The sequence below is a fragment of the Tigriopus californicus genome, chromosome 10, assembly GCF_007210705.1.
Source record: "Tigriopus californicus strain San Diego chromosome 10, Tcal_SD_v2.1, whole genome shotgun sequence".
In the NCBI taxonomy this organism is placed as follows: Eukaryota; Metazoa; Arthropoda; class Copepoda; order Harpacticoida; family Harpacticidae; genus Tigriopus; species Tigriopus californicus.
Window position 1 is genome coordinate 7,335,202 of NC_081449.1, and position 22,339 is coordinate 7,357,540.

At 40.4% G+C, this 22,339-nt stretch overlaps 2 protein-coding genes across 2 annotated transcripts; both read right to left on the reverse strand.

Moving 5' to 3' along the window:
- Window positions 1-178: 178 nt before the first annotated feature.
- Window positions 179-15,026, reverse strand: LOC131888333 (inter-alpha-trypsin inhibitor heavy chain H3-like). Its single transcript, XM_059237171.1, has 9 exons — window positions 13,733-15,026; window positions 8,910-9,115; window positions 8,545-8,723; window positions 6,588-6,842; window positions 3,175-3,466; window positions 2,642-2,964; window positions 1,565-1,801; window positions 811-1,057; window positions 179-740 (listed from the first exon to the last, which is right to left on the reverse strand). Exons 1-9 carry the CDS (start codon window positions 14,173-14,175, stop codon window positions 400-402), a joined length of 2,523 nt encoding a protein of 840 aa, XP_059093154.1. The 5' UTR covers window positions 14,176-15,026; the 3' UTR covers window positions 179-399.
- A 1,536-nt stretch (window positions 15,027-16,562) lies between these two features.
- LOC131888987 (uncharacterized) lies at window positions 16,563-19,162 on the reverse strand. Its single transcript, XM_059237965.1, has 4 exons — window positions 18,335-19,162; window positions 18,108-18,260; window positions 17,244-17,428; window positions 16,563-16,905 (listed from the first exon to the last, which is right to left on the reverse strand). The coding sequence occupies exons 1-4, from the start codon at window positions 18,825-18,827 to the stop codon at window positions 16,642-16,644; spliced, it is 1,095 nt and encodes a 364-aa protein (XP_059093948.1). The 5' UTR covers window positions 18,828-19,162; the 3' UTR covers window positions 16,563-16,641.
- Window positions 19,163-22,339: the final 3,177 nt, after the last annotated feature.

Below are 22,339 nucleotides of genomic sequence, written 5' to 3' on the forward strand. Positions count from 1 at the left end.
GCAAGCTCAGGCAAATAAATCCCTTCAAACGTTTGACTGTCTTGATCGAAGAAACAACCAGTTCGAACATTTTTGGTTCAATGCCATTGGAAACGTTCGAGATTCAACAACCATCAACAATCAACAACACTCGAGGACAACTTGGACGAAAAGAATGCGATTGATTAAATGACATGGATTAATGAATAATAATACATCATGCATTTCGAATGAGAGAAAGTATCAAGCATCGCTCAGGCACGCCAAAGTTTGAAGTTTAAATTGAAGACGAAACATATCCCTCACATTTTTGCTCTCTGTTCCTCAGCCAGCGGATTTTTTTTTATCACAGCCTCTTGATTTATCAATGTAAAGGAAAGAGAAGCGCTGCAAACTTTCAGATTTTCAATGAATTCCAACTCAATGGAAAAGAAGATATGATTGAAACAGCACCAAGAACGTGGTGAGAAGTTCGGAAGATTTCGAGATCGACGAATGCGAGAACACGATATTAGGATTGGCATTGCTCTTGGACTTGGATGAATCTTGAGCGTCCATCTCACCGATATCTCCAGGTTCTTCGCCATCATCGGGTTTCACCACCACCAAGGATGTTAACGGCGTCACGAATTCATACTTCAGCGATAAATACAAGGCCCTCTCGAGATTATTGCAAATGATGATGTCTGCATCTCCCACTTCATCCATGATTTCGGACACTCCCTTGATATCCTCCTCAATGTCCTCCTCACCTGAGTGCCCTAAAAAGAAGCACAAAAATGACCCTTTTTGGACTATTGTTGAGGAATGAAGGTTTTATGTTCAACCTACCTGAACCAGAGTCTGACTCAAAATCTTCATCATCATAAAGAGTTGGATCAGTTTGTTGTTTAAATAGATCTCGAGAGCTCCGACTTTGATTTGCACAAGAGTCGATTTGGCCTTTGGCCACCTTTTCCAACAAATCTTTGATGGTTAAATAAGCCCAAAGGCGCTCGAGAAAGTTAATATCCTTGGCTCGGATTTGGGGAACCACGTTGAAAATGGTCTCGGTTATGCTTTGGGGATAGAAGTGAGCCTGAAAGATAACTCAGATAAATGATAACGCCCAATGCTCATTGATGCCGAACTAGGCCTGAAGATGATTTTGTACGTAATCCGTGGAAAAAAGGGTTGCCCTCCAAACCTTCTTCCTTGTAAGTTATTTAAAAAAGCATCCCTCGAGATGAGCTTCTGAAATGTGGCCAAGGATACTGAAAATTACCTCTGAGCAGTCGTAAAGGTATTTGATGTTATGTGCATTTGAGATGGAGGAACATATTAATATGGTCAATTACTTGTCACAGAGTATCTTGGCTGACATTTCTCAAGCAAAAGGGTAGTTGCCAGACCCAAAATCCCGCAAAAGTTTTTTTCATTGGTTGACGACGGTAAAACATTTTATCCAATTTTGTGACCTTCAAAAAAAGTGCTACAAAATACTGAAAGCCATACTAAGATTAAGGGGTAATATCGTTCAAAAAGTGTTTCCAGCACAGAAAAATGACCATTGTTATTCGGAACATGGTTTCTCACGTGGGCGTACCTCTGAGCCATTGTATGCTCCTTCGACGAAATATTGGCTCCCAAGAGCTTGTGTGGCTAGGATTTGGTACTCAATAAGCTCATTGGGATTATCTGCCATATAGGTGGCCAATTTTCCAGCCACCACCATTTCCGAGCCTTGGTAGTACGTGTGGAAGTTTGTGGATGTTAACGAATTGGAAAGAATTTCGTCGCTCTGATAGGTAAAATTCACACCCCTCAAGATTGGAGAGCTCACCTGAAATGGACAGTAAATTAGCACTTGGCGCTCGTATGTTCCCAAATGCATTATCACAAAGATACGCGATTGTTCTGAAAGCATGACAACCATTTAGCATTTGTCGATTTTTTGCGAGGGTTTGAAGATTAGTTGTGAGGGATTTTGGCACGTAATGCTACTTTACGTCGGTTTCGAAGACATAAAAGGATTAGCAAAGAGATGACGCCTTGAAATTGCATCGACGTTCCTATAGGTACGTAGACAAGGTCTCTATTTTTGGTCAGATAATGCACTCATTCGAAGACGTCAGAATGACATTCTTGTTGAAAACATATTGAATCAAAGCGACGTGCCTACGCTCACGCCTCCACATTCTGGTCCAGAGACCTTCATTTTTTTAATGGGTTTACACATTTCTTTCGTTGACCTTTTGAGGCACCATTTTAATGCATAAAGAACCAAAATAAAAACAGCTGGTAAGATGAAATCAAAATTGCCGCAGGAGGCCATGTTGCCATGTGACGTCAATATTCTGAGATCTTTTGACGCCATGACCAACCCGTACAAGTGAATTGTTGAAAGCAAGATAGAGTAAACAATTTCTCTTCAGTTCGTTTCAGGTCGATTTACCATTTTCTTTGGATGTTCTCAATGGTCCGTGATGAAAAGGCTAAGGCTCATTAAGCCGCCATTACCCTTAACGCTCAAAGAGGAGCATTGCTAAGTCTCTTACGTTGCTCTCAAATTGACTTAAGAAGCACGCATTCATTGTCTTCGATCCCAACACACATTGGAGAATAAAAATCGCCAGGAATGTAAAAGCTTAAGAGCAACCACATCGTACATCCAGAGAAATACCTCTTTATAGAAGCCTTCGAGTTGGAGTGAGGCGTCAGCCGCTACGTAGATCTTGCGTGCAAACCCATTGTTCATTAGTGACAAGGCTTTCAGGAGGTCAAAGTCCGCCGAACGACCAAAGGCCAGTGTGAAAATGGCCGTCTCAATGTTAACACGGTTGATATTATCCATGATCTGATGATTATCCATCTCGCCTACGGTGGCGTGTCCATCGGTGAGGAAAAATATCATGGGCTGCACATCCGTTTTGAGCGCCCCACGATGCTTCACGTGGGCGATGATGGTGAGGGCTTGAACCAAGGCATCGTTGAGATTGGTTCCTCCTGCAGAAAAAAAGGAAAATGAACACCATTGATCAAGTTTCAGGATGCTCCGGAAAACCAATACGAATGGAAAAGAACCAAGGAAATTGTCATTCACAAATTCCCTGCTTTCCCTAATGATAAGCTATATACTGTACCAGTACTCAGTTTCCTTATGAATGTTTTACTTCTATGTACGTAAGGAAATTAACAATAATCTGGCCTATTCACCCCGAGCTTCCAAGGCATCGATGTGGTTGAGAGCAGCCTCCACATTGTCCTTGTTGACTGAGGCGATCACGTTTCCACGGCCATCCCAAGTGTCGACCTCATCCGAGAATGAAAGCAAGGTCATGTGGTCCTCTTCTCGGAGTTCGCCAATGATTGTCCTCAGGGCGTTCTTTGTCTGCTTCATCTTCTTCCCCATCATGCTCCCCGAGGTATCAATCACGAAAACGATGTGCTTAGGCATGACCGGGAGATGTTGCGGGGCCACGAAATGAACGAAGAAACCATCGACCACCTGAAAATCCGATAGAGCTTTCAAATGTTTTTTTTTTGCGCAGGATAATCTGTCCGCTCGTCGGAGGATTCATTTGTCTTATGTCAAGATGATGCAAAACAGTCGCGTTGCCGAGATGACGGATCTTTGCAAAGCTTGCGAAGAGACAAATCGAGGCTGAAATTGGCAAAGAAAATGCGAGAAGTACTGCCACATTATGTTTGTATATTTGTATGTACTATATAGGGCCTTGTGGGTAAGTTCGATTGGGGAAAACTCCATCCAGCGTGTTTGTCCAAACTGTCATCACCAATAGAAAAATGAATCCATAACCCATTACTCTGTCAAAATGCCCTGGCGATGTAGATGTAACTTTTAGCCAATCTTTCTGTGACAGCACCACAAATAAAGTTCCTTGGGCCACGACTAAAGAACTCTGATCAGTATGCATGTTAGCATATTTGACAATTCGAGGCCACTTCAGCCAAATCCTGGTTCAATCTTACGACTAGTTTCGGTAATTTCTAAAAGCCATGTAAGGCATTTGGACATCTTTTTGTACAGGAAACACTCCGCCTTTCTTGAATTGGTGCAGGCTGTACTGAAGTACAGAAGTGGAAAAATGAGCTCTGCTCCTTTTTCTGGACAAACCTTCGATCTGGATATAAATTCAAGAAACAGTCATTAAATGTGTAAATGTGAGGCCACGTTGTGCTCATAGTGACAAAAAATAAAAAAGCAATACGGTGCGTTCTTGTAGGGCCCTTCTCTCCGTCTCAATTGCTGTTTCTATCCATCTCCCTGCCTTTCGCTCTCATTATGGGAGACTCCAAATCTTGGTCTTAAATAGAACTGATGTGAAGTTATATCCCTCGGTGTGCATCAGATCTAGGGCGTGACCTTGAGGACATAAAACAGTATCGATCAAATAACCTTCTAATCACTGGTATTTCATTAGTGAAGTTTGCAATGGTTTTGGTTCCTCGATGTGAAGTTCATGAGGAGGATGAAGATGGAAATCTGTGGATGAATGAATTGTACTGTACTCAGAGGAAAGTGTAGGAAAGCATGAGAGAAAATCTCTGCTACTTCAAGCTTTCAAATCCAATCCTTAATCAGAATGCTACCGGTACAGTTTTACTATCAATACGGTTTTGTCAATCACAATGTGGTGTAAGGGTTTTGCAGTGACCCTGATCAACTAAAACTGATATTGGGCGATAAGATTATCGAGTTTAAACATTACACCAGTTTTAAGTCAGATAGAATGATACGTTCTCAAAGCAAAAAACACACAACTTAATTTGCCATTTTTCATTTTTTTCAGGCTCACTTGAAATTGTTTGTCAAATCAGTAGTTCCAACTTTGAAATGAGTGGTTGCTATTTAAGTCGGTCAAAAGATTAAGAGTACTCCGTATCACTAATTCAAGACGTAAGGAGCAAGCAAAGTCACTCAGTTGTTCCAAACCTCAAATACCATTCTTTTAGACAAAAACAGACTGGGTAGGTTTTCCCTTGTTAGATGAAAAATACGAAATGTGTATCGACAGGCCTACTTTCATACTTTTCCTCGTTTTGTGCAAATATTTACCCATTTTTAGCCCTTACATCTGTTTTATCATGATCGAGATTTACAATGAATATAGTAGGAAATTCAAGCATAACACTTATTTTGAGACTAGTAAGGAGTCAAGCTTACGCCATTGTCATTATTTTTCAATCGTATGCTAACATGGGTTGGCCAACAAAGGAAAAAAAAAATGGAATACTAACAAAATCACAACAAATAGATATGATTTTGCTCTCTTTGGCTTCGATCACATTTTGCCTCAACTTCGAAGCGAAAAACTGGAGCCACAGGCACTTTTCTTTTCAAAATGACCCTTAATGAGACAACTCTTCGAAGCTTGATCATTCAGCTGTTAAAAATGTCCTAACTCTTTTTTTTATGTTGTATAGCACCTTAATTGGCCGATTGCATGCCGTTGAGCATGGGTTGGTGTGAACTTTCAATCATGAGAATGGAATACAGATTTGTGTGTTGCGTTTCTTTTGAAACGCTTTGCGATGTCAATTTTTAGTGTTTGGGCGACTCTGGGCAGAATGCCTGCCGTTACACTCTGGTTCAAGACTAAGCTCAATTTGTAAGGAAAAAATAACCTATTCATTTGTGAAGTGTTAACAATGAAAATGTAACTTTGACACCCAGTATCTCATTTAAACCAACCATATTTGATCATAGATTGAGGGGAAGGGAACACCTTTTATTCATGTATTAGCCGATCAGGGCGAGGGATCCAAAAATGGCTGTCTAATCAGAGTAAGACTTTTGAGGATCCTTCGCCAGAACCAAAATTCAGAAAATTCACTGATATAACAAGTGGATATGATAAATATAGATTTATGATTTCTATTGTAAAGTAAATTGGAAAATTGATGAAACAATTGGAAAGTCATTCGAAATGAATGAAATTTTCTACCAAAATATTTTCATATTCTGATGCCTTCTTAAGTGTGGCCAGTTTTACCCTTTATGGAACGCAATTTTCACTAAAAGACACACGGATTAAGAAGTATCCTTTTGAAGGTGTTTACTGACGTCATAAGTGTTTGGGTTTTGCGCTCTTCCTTCTCATTTCTGTTGGCAGCGTGTGGAAACATTGAATGGTTCAGTTATTTATTCTTTGTGGGAAATTGTGCCCATCCACATCATCCTTGGGATATCTGGAGAATATCTGTTTACATTGGTAGAATCAATTTTTTGGCTTTTCGCGGGCAAAATGAAGGTCAAAACATAAAACTCCATTCCTTCCCCTTCCCTGGCTCACGGTTATTCGTACGGACCTAGACGATTTTTTTTTCAGATATCGGCCTTTAGTCTGGCCTGAATTGACTATGAAAGAAACCAGATCGTGAAAGATGATTGCTTTAGCTTTGTTTATATATGCAAAAGTAAGATAGTATTTGTGTTTAAGCAAAACACTCTCTTAAAGAAACAGGAACTAAAGGACTCCCACGAGTCCCACTTTTGCCTCCATTCGCACCAGCACCACTAATTTACAATCAAATTTGTCTGCAAATTCTGCCAGGTTGGGCTAAAAGCACTCAACATGCACCCGTTGCCAAAGATTAGTGTTTACCTGAATTTCCCCGGCCTTTTCCCTGTCTCGAGCTACATCGTACTCGACCACGAATTGCAATGAATGTCGGGACTTGAGTTTTCGTTGTAGGTTCAGCAAATTTGGACGGTACTTAATTTTGGCAGAAGCTTGAGTGGGACGGCTGATATCCACATGCTTCAATGAGGTTAGAGATTCTTCTCGAGCGATGATTTCATGCCGGCGTAATTCGGGAACGTGAAGATATGACAGATTCGCATTCTCTACTATTTGGACCTGAAAATCAGATAGCAAGTTGAGCATTGGCCATAAATCTTGATCTAGGGATAAAACCGTTTCATGCACACCCTTGTCTCAATTGCTCAGGGATTCAGTCTTCATTGCAATTTGCGAGTAATTGATGGCTTTTGCTGGCTAATTGAAGATCCTGTGATCTCGACAAAAATCTCATGTCTTTCCGTGAAAGGCATAAATATTTACTTGAACTGTATTTCATCGGACGAGTTTTCTCGGACGGACACCCTGAAAACCACGTGTGATGATTTCCACACGATTGTCCTGCATAGGATTAAGATTTGCCATTTCCATCAAATTGTTGGTCAACTAAGACTAAAAAACACAACTTGAAGTGTATGTATACGTCCCGAATAGAGTAATTAATAATTCCCAGAATCATCACAAGTGGACTGGACTGCACGTTTTGGCGGTACGAATGCAAATGCAAGTGGCACAAAATTCGCCCAGGAGGAACGTGCGTACATGGCAAGAACTGGAACAGATTGTTTTATGAAGGGGAACATCCCATTCCTCTCAAGGACAACAAACGTAGTTATGTCTCTACAAAGGCATCACGGAATAATTGAGGAAGATAAAGAAAAAGATGGGTCTCCATTCTGGACTGGCCCCGTTCCTTCCTCGAAAGTAATTGGCTTTTTTCCTTGAACTTGCTCTCGACTCGAGTTCTATTTCATCAAGCCAAGAGCAATTTTGCGGAAACAATATGTGTGTGGCCTTTGTTTTAACTGCATTTGACCTCATTTTCGATCCCGAGCTATGTTCGAGTAATTGTTATGGAATTGCACTTACACATATATCCTTGCGAAGAAGATTGATCACTTAGAGTGAAGGCATAATAGGCGATTTTGTGACAATTGCACAATTCATTTGAAGATGAAACATGGGCCAATCCATTAAGTAGAACTAATTTCAACAACTATAGGGATTGTAACACAATATCAGATCTGTTATGGAGATCGAGACCTTTATGAGATTCTTGACTGAAAAACTGGTGGGCGGGGTCGATTAAGAAATTTTGAAATTTTGATGAATGAATTCCTCACATTTTTGGTTTGTGTGGTTAAGAAGGTGGGTGACTTGGTAAAAAAATGTGAAACACGTAACTTTCATAGCAGAAGAGGTAAGTCGTCGTGATTGGAAAATGTGGTTTTGGTCGTTGCCATAGAGCGTCCCAAAAGAAGGGAAGTTTTTGAAACTCAGTTTTGTTTACTGAACAAACTTCATCATGTTCGTCGTTTTATTTGTTTCGTATCATGTTTGCTAGAAACGATTCATGCCATTATTGTGAGGTGGATTTTATGCCGCTTCTCAAGGCAACTTCATACAGTCGTACAGATTACGACCAAAGGAAACACGACAATCTAAGTATTTGGCTTACTGGAATATTGTATTTTCCGAGTGAGTTTTAAACATGCGTTACGATAAGTCACATAAGCAGTTGAAACTATTTCCGGGAAATGAACTGAGCACACAACTTCACATTTCCCGAAATGACCATCCTAAACTTCATGGTAATTAAATCAGTAAATTACTGTGACCCTTGACTGGCCTCATCAGATGTCTTTTATGGTTGATGATTGGAGATTCGACGGGTGAAAAAACACCAACACGAAATGATTGTTTTTGCCAACTCCACAGCATGCATAACACACGTGTTGATTGGCATTTAATGACGGCTCACCTCGATGAAGAAGTCCTTCAATTTCTGTCTGGGTGTGAGATTGATCACATGCTCGTAAAAGCCGCCTCGCCTCTGAAGTAACTCCTCGTACAAAAGATAAAAGGTGACGGCGGTTCGAGCCTCGGTGTTGACCGACACCCGAAAATGGTTGGAATATCGCGCAGAAATGCCCACATGACCTAATAGGAATAAAGGCTCATAGCAATCAGTGCAGAGGACGGCATGAGGTCGAGCTAACGTTCTGGATCTGAATCAAATACATAGTGTACAGTACATATATTGGCTCCGATTCAAACGTTAAGCGTACACGTCTTAGGAACCACCGAAGCATTTGGGATCGTTCATTTTCTGTAATCTTTATTCACCTGCTGTCTTTCCTTGTGACACAGCCTCTTGGTATTCCTTCCATGCCTCGGTCTTCTCCTTAACAAAGGCCACGAAGAGCTGTCCACCCACCTCGATAGCGAATCGAGAGATAAAGGCCGTTTCAGGCAGGATCACCGACAAGAACACTTCCCTGGCCTCTTCTTCGGAATTTCGAACCTGGCTCGTGACCAAAGTGGTGGCATATCTAGAAAAATGTCAATGCAATTGACGACGCTAGAATATTTCTCGGCGGGCATCGTCATCATCTCAGATCATTTGATCGAGCTAAGGAGACGAAAGTTCAAGACACTCGCCAATCGACGCACTCAAGCTTCACCATACGTGGTGATTGAAGGAACCGATCACAAATGGTTCTGCTCGTTGGCTAGCTTGCCCATCTTGGGATCTGGATTGCCGAGACTAGCAGAACATTAGGCCAAATCTGTTGGAGCATGGAGTCGAATAACCCGAGTAAGGTATGAATGAATTCGGGTGGTTTGAAACTCTGGCTAAACAAGGCTCTGGACTTGGAAACAAAGCTCAATTGTGACAGTACGTACAGATCGGTAGAGTTCGTGCAGAATGCTCTCTCACCCATTCACTGGGATGCGACAAGATCCCTGTCATTGGCAATCTCGACCGTTTATGGCCGAATCAAACGAGATTTGAATTCAATGAGTCGTGACATTTAGTAGGAGATTACTTGGCGACGAACTTCAACAACGAGAAACGTGATCTAATGTTGAATTCTTTGACTTGCCAAAATTTCTCAATAAACACTCACACGATTTGTGGTAGCCTCTAGAATCTCTACATCCAACGTGCCCGTTCCTTATTTGGACTCGTGTGCAGTACCGTCTTTTCTTAATTTGATACGAGTAGTAGAAACTAGAAGTCCTTATCATAAATGGGTGCCCTCGTATAAAGTAGAATAAAAGAAGGAGTTGGTAGCAGGCCCGGCAACACATTTACGAAATTAGACTGTCATTCAGACAGACTCCCAAAAATGTCTCTGTGGGTCCAATTTGGCGCTCTGGCTCTGTCATTTCATTGAAAATTCACGCCCCTTCCCTCACATAAATTCTGAGTATAAATCCTAAGGCATAAAGATGAACTCGAGTCAACAGGGTGTCCAAGTTTGAAGAAGTTCTAGTACGTTAAATGCATACGTAGAAACACTTTCAAGTGGAAATGTGATGACTTTGAACCGAATGACTTGACAGATCGAGACACTCACTGATGACACTTTTTTGCACGAGATTCACAAAGGCGGTCTGAACTCAATGCTACGTAAATGCTTTGGGGCGGGAACATGGAAACGCTTTTAAATTGATACCTCTCTCGTGTTAAGACATCTGGCTCTGAATGGCGGCAGTTGACCTACCCGAACAGGTATCTCAATGGGATGACTGACAATAGGACAGATAATGATAAAGATACATTGAGGAGAATTCGAGCCCATCGTTATCAGACCCAACAAAGACGAAAAAGAAGAGCGACACAGTTTGATTAATAGCCCAAGCTAGCATTGTTCATATTGTCAGCTATATATCAGATGTTTCTTTTAGTCATTGGAGATAAAGCCATAAACTCCACAGGAAACGATTGGTGGCTTGACATTCATTCCACTTCGAAACCTACAGACAGGTTTGTAACTTCATAGGCCTGAATGAATGTCGTCAGGGCGGAAACTTTAGTCTAAGGTCTGTCTGTGTTTTGATAAAATTTACGACTCCAGTGAAGGTGGCCATTCGAATGGCTCATTTGCATTCTTTTAGAAAAGTCCGATATACTGTACAATGTACACGCAAGGGGTGGAGCTCAGGGGGTAGACCAAGGGTGTTATTGAATGATTGTCCAGAACGGCTTAAGGAAGAGGGTGAGGGTCATTTAGATCAGGTTGGAGAGACCCAGATCAGGCTATAAACAGATTAAATTGCACCCAATTTACCACCTTTATCCCCCCCAAAAGTGTTTGAAAGTTTTATGAGATGGAGCCGAACTCAAAGGATTGGGGAAGGGCGAGTTTCTTTTCAAGCCACAGCGAAACAATTTGCTATAATAACATCGATCTGAAGCGTATAATTTCTACGAGCTGGCTTTGAGAAAGCTTGTCATATTAACTTCGAAAGGAAATTACCGATGAAACTATTGACCAGATCCTCTTGAGAATAATGTTTTGAGGGATCTTGATGTAAGATTTTACGGCTTTCCTTGGATAATCCCTCATAGAAATTCTCACAAAAGGGCTTAAGAAAGCAAGAGCTAAGCCAATTTTTCCGTAGTAAAGTTTATGCCAAAGAAGGCTTAATCTGGGATGAAAGATAAAGAGAACTTTCGTTCAGAACCTCTCCAAAGCTCCTTGTTTTGAGTTTGCTTGCCACCTTAAAGCACAGTATTTACCCGAAGTTCCAGCAGTTGTATGTATGTAAGTGTAGATACACTTTTGAATGCAGAATATCTAATCAGCCAGTTTTGGTCTCATTCTATGCTTGGAAATGTCAGAATGTCGGGGAAGAAGTTCCATAACCAAAACTGGATATTTAGTGCGAATGTTTATTAGTAAAAACGTAGATCGTGCTCTGAGATTCATTTGGATTTAATTCATTCGTGGGCGTTATTTTGAGCTCATGTAAGCTTAGCTGACCACCCTAAATTTGCTCTTTCGCCAAATTCCTCGTTTCGCTCAATTTCTTGTTAGAAAAGGAAAAATCGATTTCACTTTATCCATCCAGTTTTTGGCCAACAAACTGGTCGAGCGGATAATTGCAAATACATATCTCTCTTCTTGAAGTCTGAGGCGAGATTTTATGAGGTTTTGAAAAAGCAATGATGGCGAGTCTCAATCATAAATCGCTGGGCGATAAAAATCTTGTCACATAATTTCGAGCATCAGAGGCCGATTTGGAATTTATAATTCTCAACTTGACCACCAATTGCTTTTGCCCCTTCAGATGAGAAATCCCGCCGTCCTCTCATTGATTCCAATTCATGTCGTCCAAACAAAAAAGCCTTTCAAATCGGATTGACAGCTCGAGGTTGGCATTACAAAATTCAAGGTACTGTAGGTGTGGTGATATCGGATTTTGCCCTAACCCTCGAACTCGAAAGAGATGATGAGGGAGGAACAAATGTAGGTGTATACATCGCAAATTCAAATCATAGTGTATTTTTTGTCCATAGATGGGCATTCATGCAATGAATCGAACAGAATATCACTCCCGACCTATGTAATACGGACATGGCACTGCCTTCCGGAAAATTGAACGCTGTGATGGCTGACATTGCTGACCGGGAGAGGCTCAATCCTCCGACCCTATCACCAACTAATACATAGTAAAAACATTAGGCTTCATTTTCATACTTCTTAGGACAAATGGAGTTGTTATAGAATGCGATTGCAAACAGCCTTTTTCGATTTGGCTCTAACACCTTTGTCTAAACTAATAATGTCAGACATTTTTCGACTAAACAGAACCAACGATATATAGTCAAAAGATCGTTTTTGATAACAGATATGTATTTAATATTTATACTAAACAAACAGTGCCCAACCCTGACGGTGTTCGTCTATGGCATTTCTCGAATTGGGACGAATCGCCCATGTTTCGTATTGAGCCCAAACAACGATCAGCATGAGTTTGTTCATTGTGGAGGATGAAGATGAGAGTATGACTAGAACATGGGTTGTAGGTTGGATTATCAGATGTATGCCCAGCTAACGATCGAACGAACCTCATGTGGTTAGTTTTGGCCAATTGAAATATTCATGGAGAAGAGGCACGGCGTAGCGCTGCGAAAACCTTTGAAGTTGTTCACTCCAAGACAAATTTACTGCCCATTGTCATTCCCTGTTTGTTCTTGAGCACTACTTGACTCGCAATTTGTCAAGGTTTTATTGCCATGCGAGGGAAGTAGACTACCATAAACTCAAGCAGCACTAAGAAGCTTCTTCTTGATTAGGGAGGACTTACCCGAGTTAGTCACGCTGCCCTTTAAGCATGGAACTCACAGAAAGGGAAAGTACTCGATTAAGCGTATAATTTGGCCGGACAAATGGGGAGGAATAATAGTGCGTCGTTATATTTACGTACTACTGAGGTTGAAGGATCTATCCAAGACGAAGAAGATGCATTCCTTTAGTCGGTTGTTTGGCCTCCAGGCCTGGCCAACCTCACCTGCCTAAATGCTTTCAAAACATCCTCGAAATTTATTTGCTCAAGCACCCACAAGTCGAAATGAAATACAATTGTGATTCTCAAAACAAAATCGTGCCTCGAAATATCAATCCTAGACGAATAACATTAACATGGGTGCTTCAGAAACCAGAAAAATCTAGGGAGAGCCAGTTTTGGAGGATCCAGGGTTCAACCCTTATTCACACCTGTCATGATTTGTGGGTGAAAGCTGAGTTTTGCAATCCAAGAAAATCCTGACTACATGGAAACCCATGTAAAAAAGTGGATTTTGTTGCTTTTCGCCACTTACGCTTCATTTTGTCAAAAAACATATGATCTACGACTGATAAGAATTTGCTTTCCCCTTCCCCAAATGCGAGTGGATCCATTAAAATAGTCAGGTTATTCATCATTGTTTGAATTCATCCTTGATTTATACGATAGTTTTCCTATGCCAATAAACGAAATCAAAATTCCAAGAGACATTGACCAAAAACTATTCAGCAACCCGGTGAGGCATGAACGTAATGCCATTCAAAGAATAGACGAGTGAGTCACTACACACAGCCCTCGATTAATTCACTTGTCTTCGGCTCACAGACGTTAGTGGGCCTAAACGAGTCAGGTCAAATTGACCCGCTTACCTGTATCTAATATCGGTCTGAACATGAAGTGAATGCGCTAATCTATGGTATTTCTTTTTTCCAGTGGAGTTTGAAGAATCGTTCGCGAAGCTCGTATTCGCCTCGTCACTCTCGGGATCGATATTACGTTTTCTTCGATGCCATTGTTTGTCCTCATCAATCACCGGCACAAGAATCAGGGAATGGTCATTAAGAGCATGACTGGGGACTTCAACACTCTGAGAGGCATGGAATCCAAAGAGGCCACGTTTTAAACGAGATCCATCAGCTGCCGGCTCTCCTTCCAATGAGCTGGCCTCAGTTAATTGCAGGTTCACAAAGATCAGAGTCACGACCACTATGCCCAAGGGGATGGATCTACCAAGGCGAGACATGTTCTTCTTGTGCCATAAGTTAAGTCCGTGCAATTTGACTAATAATATGCACTGCTCGGGAGAGAACATGCACAATGTTGTTTGTCACCGTGAGGATGTCAATTTGTTGTCGACTCGATTTCACTTTGGCTTGTTTTTCTTTCAATTGTCTCTGTCTATGTCACTTTACACCCTGGAATGGTGAAAACGCGGGGCTTGTTGGCCTTTACAGACTTTCTGGCGAGTGGCGAAGGACACTGTTCAGCTGACGATCCCAGAGAGAAGGGAGAAGGAACAAACCCATTAAGAGTGACGAAGGCCGAGGGAGGGACAAATTTGTCGCCCAACTGACTTTAATACGGAAACCCTCGCCATTCCGACTTGTGATCTTCCTATTGGTATGGAAATGAGTGACCAAGAAGGATTGTCGCTTCCACCATGCATGCATGCATGCACTAATGAAGCACAGAGTGAGGAGAGCTAAACGTTCAGAGGAGCCGGTTATCGCTTTTGCCTCCAAATCTTTCGTTTAGTCTCGTTGCTCTCTCGCGTTTTTCTCGGACAGAAGTGTTTATGTATCTTGATCTCCTCCCAACTCGTTCCTTCGTCAGTCTCGGAGACTGACAGTCAGCCTCAGTCAAAAATTCAAGACTCACAAAAGTCACACAAAAATCGAGCTCGAGCATATCTAGTCCAGAGTCGAAACCGGCCAACCGCCTTTTCGTCACTTACTTGCCGTTCAAAATCGGCCTCTCGAGGCACGAAGGGGATCAGCCTCGATCAGGCGTGACTCTCAGAGCTCGACAGAACTTTGTAATTTGAACACCAAGAGCACACAAACACACATTGTACAGTCTGTAGGGGAGAATGACTTCTCTCACTCCCACTACTTTTTTGGCCGAGGCCCATCCTGAAGCAGGGATTCACTCACAAGAGGATAGGAACTAGTGGCGATACGAAAAAGCAAAGGAATACCCAAAATTGGTTTATGCACTCTCAAACAGAAATCTATATATTGATTGATATTGGCGCTCTTGTTTACTATGCAATACGAATTATTGACAAACTCAACCTCCAATCCGGGTAAACTGTGGCGATCTAACATTCAACACCTAAACAGACTGAATAAAAACATTTTCTGTTGGAAATCTTATTTGATTTTACAAAAACCTTTTTGCTTGTAGTGTTTAGAGACTCCGAAGCAATATAAGTTTTAAAAATTATAGTTTTTAAATTTTCACCAAGTGTCTAAAACAAGGTAAGAATTTACAGATTTAACTGAGAGCTATCAAAAATTGTCATTTTCTAAACATTTACAGAATGGTTTTCAAAAAGATAGCAAGAAAATAAAGCCCCTATCCACCAATCAGTTGCTAAGTTATATTTTTCAATTGAGGCAAATTGGTGTTACAATGTACCTATTTTGGAATAAAAAGTAAAGAAGACACCTTCTGTAAGGAATTTGCTTACAATTTTTTGCACTTGTGCATTACTACAAAATGAAAACACAAGATCAATTACAAAACATAAAATGTTATTGAATCGCTGTTTTGTTGCATTTCTAATACTATTAATCATTTAGTCTTTTTCATCATTCTTTCAGGACTTCTTAGCTAATACTGGGTATGTAGTCTATCCCTAGGAGAACAATTGCTCTTATCCCTTGGGAATTACTTGATTAATGCAGCCCATTTTACAATTCAATCTCCTTTGTAAGCATGTTTCCAATAACCTTACCAAAAAGTGGAATAAACAATTGCCAAGCCAATAGGTGTAACTAGGTGACTAAAAGCATGGCAAATTTAAGGCTAGAAATACCTCAACACCTGTCATACAGCTTGCCGTACAGGCGAATTCTTTTTGAACACATATTATATTTTTGAAAATAATCTTCTAACATATTAAGGAAATCTCTGGGTCAGGGAGTATTTCTGAATTGGTGAATGCTAGAGCCAGAGAGTTCAGCCTTGCCCGACCAGCGAAGCCAGCCATCATCCAATGTATTTTAAAAACCAGTGCCATGTCTAAGTTATCAGTATGGTTTTCCATCTCTGGATATAGTGAACGTCTAAAAAAGTCTAAAATGTTAACTGCTAGAACTCCTGTCACCTGGGGAGAAGCTTCTTGACCTGTTCTCATCGCCTCTTAGTCTACACTGCTATACTGGGGTATACCACTCTACCCACTCTTACACTATGAATCCAGCCAAACACTGAAACACATCAGGTACTCTTAGGGAATTATCTGTCATTTTTCAGCGTATTTCATGTCCTCAAACTAGATATCTCTGGCTCGAGTAATGCTGCTCCAGCCTTGAACCCCCTTCTACGGACGGGAAGACGGACAGGACGTGCGTACTAAGAAGTACTTAATGGGTATATCGAGCATGTCACATCTTAGAAGGCACATGTGGGTTCAGAATGGTAATCTCCCATAATTTAGGCTTTCGTCAGGCAACCAATGAACAAGGTGCTTACTCATTTTCGTTTTCGTTTATTATCCAACCATTGAATATTATCATCAATTACTATTGACTTGGATCTACGTACAGCCAGGTCATAAGGTGAATCCATCAAACTTTGAATAGGATCGGTAGCTACGCGTCCTGTCGGAGCCATTCCCATTATCAAGCTCCATCGACATTGGATAAAGGTGACGCGAATCGCAAATGAGTCCTTGTGGGTTGAACGTACTTTGACTTGGGATCATTGGTGGGGGACTCAATCCCATTCCAGATGAGAACATCGGAGAGCTCATTAAGGGAGGATTGATGTAGTTACATGATCGCCGTTTCCGAATGAGTTGAATGTGATCCAAGACCTGTAGAGGTGCACAATGTAATATTAGTCTAACCCTCAAACTTTGAAATTAGGTGTTCATTAACCGAAAAATCTTTAGTCTATAGCAAACAGTTTCGTACTTGTTTCTTGGTTCTCAGCTTGAAAATTTTGTAGGAAATCTTAGCTGTATTATTTGAAATATCTTCCTGTGGGTTTTTATGATATCAAGAGGTGCCACGTTTCGAGTAGTTTTCATATTTACTATGATACATCGAATACATTCAAGTAGCTTCTCAAAACACTCACTAATTTGTTAAAAATCTCAATATGTATACAAATGTAGTGACTGAGTTCATGCTCATGAGCACATGGACTTACCATCTTCCACGTGACAATGGCGATGATCCAACATGCCAAAGGGATTAACGAAAACCATTTGAAGACGTTTGGCTTGACCAATAGGATGATCAGGAAAGCAGCAACAAGAAGACCAATCATAAAGAACACTTGAACCACCATCCATGGCATCAGACAACTGGCCTTTTCTCGACAAGCTCCGTAAGCTGGAAATCAGTTTACATAAAAGGATGATTAGAAAGACTACTATTTGATCGCTTGAGGACAGATTACTTAGTATGATTACGGATACCCTGTATGGTACGTATAAGTAACCCACTAGTGAAGGAGCATACTTTTTTCACCGCAACAAGGTCCAAAACTTTCATAAGAATAGGTTGTCAAAACTCCCCGTGGCCATTTCTTTTGTCAACAACTGACTAGACTTTACGAAAAGGCAAAAAGAGAAAAGGTTCAAAGAGTACGGTTTAAAAAGGTACATGCCCAAATCATTAGAGTCGCCCAAACGAACCGATATGGACTTAGGGTTGACAAAACCTGGGAACGAAATCTCACCGGAAAATGGGTGCAGGAAATTTGCGTTTCGGACAAATCAAGAACAACAGGATTATCATTTTTGACGAATAGCTAACGATATAGTTTTGCTCTGATTTTATTTGGTCAGAGGTTTCATAGAATATGTTCTGCTCCTTCAATTGAATTACAATTTTCTCTGCCCACTTCCTTATTACATTGACTCTCCCACGTTTCTAGCATCACTAAAGGAAAGGAACTCCTATTCAACCGCAATAATCTCATGCATAATCACATGCTAAGTTCATCTCTCTTCCTAGTTAAATTTTACTTCATCATCATTCATGCATCATTCGTAATCAATTCACTTACTTAATAAGGAGTGTGTAATCAGGCTGATAATCAAGGCCGTGATGACCAAGGCCAATTCCACTTTATAGAGAATCTCATCAGGGCTAAAGCCTCCGATATTATAAGACGGAGAACCCGGCTCAGGTAGGAAGAAACTCACATAGGGATACAGCGCTGAAAAAATAGTATACGAATAAGAAAGCGTCACACAAGTGTTAATGTGTGCACAGTAACCAAACCCAACACACCCAACTGCTCTCTGATCGACGGCACTTGAATGATCCCATAAGCCACGCACAATGCTACAGTAATAGCCACGCCCAGAATTCCAACAATCATAACACAAGACGCCGACGAGATGGACCAACAACGTTTCGATCCCCAACTCCATTGACCCATTGGGGATCTATTCCAACCCAGTGGAAGCCAAGGCACTGCCCGACTGGTCATGGACCACGCTTGTGGCACTTCATAGGCTGGAGGCTCCGAGGTAGACGGTGGGATTCGATTGGATTCCAAGTTTTGGAAGTATTGCCGCCTCAGAGTATTGAAATCTGAGGCCATGGGATCCTCAAAGCCTCGATAGCACTCCGAGCATACCGAATAGTCATCACTTTCAGTTCCCGGATCTAGAACCACGGTGCATTCACTAGAACAGGAAGTGCTTGAGGATGATCTGGGCACTGAAATGGATGCCTTTTGGGTGGATGGCGTTCCGAATGAAGCACCCGATGTTTCCATGGTATCTTCCCTTGCTGTGTCACTTATTTGATTATTTGAGGGACATTTTGCCCTGCCTCGTGGCCAAAATCTGAGTAGTTAAATGGTTAACAGGTTGTAACCAGACCTGTAGACTCAACCTTAAGGTGTTGTCCAACAGGGGTTTCATTGGAAGTCAAATCTAGACACTTCGCTCGGTGATCTTATCACAATCATCGATGATATGGAGCTTGGAGGAAGAACGCGTATATGTTCTAAGCTAACATGAACAGGATGGTGCGAAACTGGCAAATTATCGTAAAGCTAAAGCTTCAAATCAAATGCCATTATGTAACAATACTCATTGGCTAAAATCCTTCGTCTTACACAGAGATCCCTGTTGCGTGGAATCCTAGAGTGAGTGCGAATCTTCTTCACTCAAAAAAAATCATAAACCTGAATGAATGTTTTTAGGATAGCTTACTCACTTGACGTCAAACATGAGGACATGCTAGAGAATACATTCAAATGTGACTGTTTTAGACATGTATTATTGCCGCATTCGAATGATATGCTTCAAGCAAACTATGTTAAACATAAATGATCAAATGTGTCAAATACAACTACTTGTCGGATCCAAAATCATGAATTAAAACAAAATGCAAGCCAAATATACTTGATTTTCTATATATCTATCTATATGAACTATCTGAGGAAAGCGGTTATCGCTCAAATTTCTAAAAAGGTAGGGAGACGAACAAAACAAGATACTTTATACCAATTGGTATATCTTGTCTTACTGCAGATGAACCTGAAAGCAAACACGTGGAAAAGAGCCTGTGTTCGGTACCTTGTAATGTTACAATGTTTTTTTCTTCATTTTTTGCTTTTAACCGTTGGATGGAACTAGACCGTTGTGCATTGCTGTTTTTGAGGTAACCCTTTTTGTTACTGAATTAAGGCAATATAAATGTTGATAAGCAACTTCCTTTGAGCAGAGTTTGCTTAACGTGAATACTACAGCATACAAACTCATGTTTACTTGGTTCAACCCTCAAAATAACGTGCTACATTCAGAAATCAATTAGAAACATACAATGCGAGGGCCATAATGTTAAGGCATTAGTGGTAGTAGCTTGGGAAAAACTAATTCCGCCTTTTGGAAACTTTTGGGAACAATTCGAGCTTTGAGAATTCGCACAATTACCTTGCTTTGGTAAATTTCAACCTCCTTATTGAATGTTAATTAATCATTTGATCATTTAAGGTTGCTTTTCCCAGTGTTGCAATAGTGTGTTTGAATGTTTTGTAAGGAAAAGTCTGTTTGGCACAACATCTCTTGACATCTAGAATTATTCATAAAATGGAATGTAAAAGTCACTTTAAAAGGTAGTTATCTTTATGGAGTCTGGTGTTTCTCAAAATTATTATCTCTATTTGAATTATCCGTAGTAAGGGGGCATCATGAAATAAAAGGCCACATCGTACTGAAGGGTTTGAAAGTAAAGTGGGAAAATGAAATCTAAAAGAGGAAAGCACTAGAAGTATATTTGTGTCATCTGAGGGGGTTCTTTACATTCAATATGAAGCCTTATAAACCCAATCTCGGGAATGGACGAATTGTTTTATAATCTTAGAGAGTAGCCTGTGCGTTACCATTAGCCTTACGGTAAACGAACATATTTTTTAGTTTTCTACAAGTTTATTTACAAGTCATTTACAAGTTTTCTATCCTATTAAACATATTAGTATGCATCCCGTGAAGATTCTGAAAATAATTTGACGGAAAGCAATGTTCGAATTGACAAAACTAGAATCAACTCCATGTTCGAGTGTGTAGGATATGGAAGTGCACATGAGAGAGATGACAAGAGAGGTTACAGGCGACCAGGTGTTGTTGACGACGAAAACCTCTCTTATCAAAAAATGAAAGAAAGGCCTATTGAAATAATTTTTGCGTCAAGTCGTGTCAATGATGGAATTTACAACGTGTTTGGGAAACGGGCAAGAATGAAAAACAACCAAATAGGCGACTTTAGTTGTCTGACTAGTTTCACAGATATTTTGCACATGAATCGTCGACGAAGACTAGCTCCTTGCTCATTGTTCTACCAACGAGCTTTGGCTAGTCGATTGGCGGAGTGATGTCCAATGACTGCATGAAACATGAAACTCATGTTTGATTGAAACAAATAGATGTTTATTTAAACGGAGTAGATTTATTATTAACTCTTTTTGCAACCGAAGGCCAGTGTTAGCAAACTTTCAATGCCTCTAATTTTTTCATCGACGACTTGTGGACCTATTCACATTTTGTGTTTATACTTCTTTGTCGAAGAACAATGACTTTGTTTTTCGCATGCTTTGAAAGCGGGCATGATCGTCCAGAAACCTACCACAAATGAAACCAAGTAAGGTATTTTGTTTAGTTAGTTAGAATTTTCAATCCTTATCATATTGGCCTACACACGTTAATAGATGAGTTTTGGTGTCATGTCCTTTTTTTTAATTTGGAACAATCCTTTTAATAGTTGCCCTCTCCTTGCTTCCTTAACATTCTAATCTAATGGCCTAAAAGCCTTGTTAAGCTCGACCAAGGATAACTTTAACAGGAGGATTGGACATGGCAATTGACGAAGCTAAGCCACATTATGATAACACTATTTCAGATCCTCAAAAGTCACAAGAGATACTGCCAAACATTATACAAAAACGATCTTAAAGAAGACAAATCTTGTTTTCATGACAAAATGTTGAGTTATCGTACTTTGAATGAAAATATCGAAAGTTCTGGTTTATGTAGTCTACAGTCTACAGTTTTAAAAATAGTTTATTATGAATACAATAAAAGATGTGCAGTTTGGTCTCAAATTCCAGTATCTTACTGCCTGTTTCTATTTATGACCAGGGTATTAGTAACGAAATAAAAAGTAACGAAATTACAGTAATTCGTTCCCTTTTTCGAAAAAGGAACTGTAATTGCATTACCTTTCAAAGTTGTGAAATTGTACCGATCCAAAAAGCTGCGAAACCTTCAGGCTCAACAGAAATTACCATTTCTTGCTAATTCCATCTAACTAACATATTTTGATCAAAGATTATCAGGGTTGGAAATTGTGCTTGATGTTAACTACTCTGAGGGTGTTCTTGGTTTTTAAGCTGAAATTCCGTTCGACTGAAGATCTGATTCAGTGCAATTGTCAAGAAAAAAAATATCTCCTTTGCTTGAATATGATGCATCAAATTTCCAAAGCCTCATTTCCACGACTTAAAGGATGGACTTCTTACAGAGATGCTTTACCGATTTTACAATGTCTAATGCTGTTTTTTCGATCATGACCTTTGCGACATTGTTTTAAACCTTCAACAATCATTACCCGATCCAGGGTCCCAATCTTGACTACTCTAAGCATTGTGATGCAATATATCTTGAGCAACTATGTTAAGATGAAACGACAAAGCTCATTATTGAAAAATGTTGACACGAAATCTTCAAATGCTGTTTAATTTCTTTTGAGTAGAATGGTCTTGACGGGGTAGACCACAAATGAAGG

Excerpts from the sequence above, each read along its gene's own strand:
- LOC131888333 (XM_059237171.1), bottom strand. The coding sequence starts at position 14,175 with ATGTTCTCTCCCGAGCAGTGCATATTATTAGTCAAATTGCACGGACTT. Across the intron at positions 9,116-13,732 it reads CAGACCGATATTAGATACAG|ATATGCCACCACTTTGGTCA; the intron begins GTAAGCGGGTCA and ends ACATTTTTCTAG. Across the intron at positions 2,965-3,174 it reads CGATGCCTTGGAAGCTCGGG|GAGGAACCAATCTCAACGAT; the intron begins GTGAATAGGCCA and ends TTTTTTCTGCAG.
- LOC131888987 (XM_059237965.1), bottom strand. The coding sequence starts at position 18,827 with ATGGAAACATCGGGTGCTTCATTCGGAACGCCATCCACCCAAAAGGCA. Across the intron at positions 18,261-18,334 it reads GTCGATCAGAGAGCAGTTGG|CGCTGTATCCCTATGTGAGT; the intron begins GTGTGTTGGGTT and ends CTATTTTTTCAG. Across the intron at positions 17,429-18,107 it reads GATTACACACTCCTTATTAA|CTTACGGAGCTTGTCGAGAA; the intron begins GTAAGTGAATTG and ends ACTGATTTCCAG.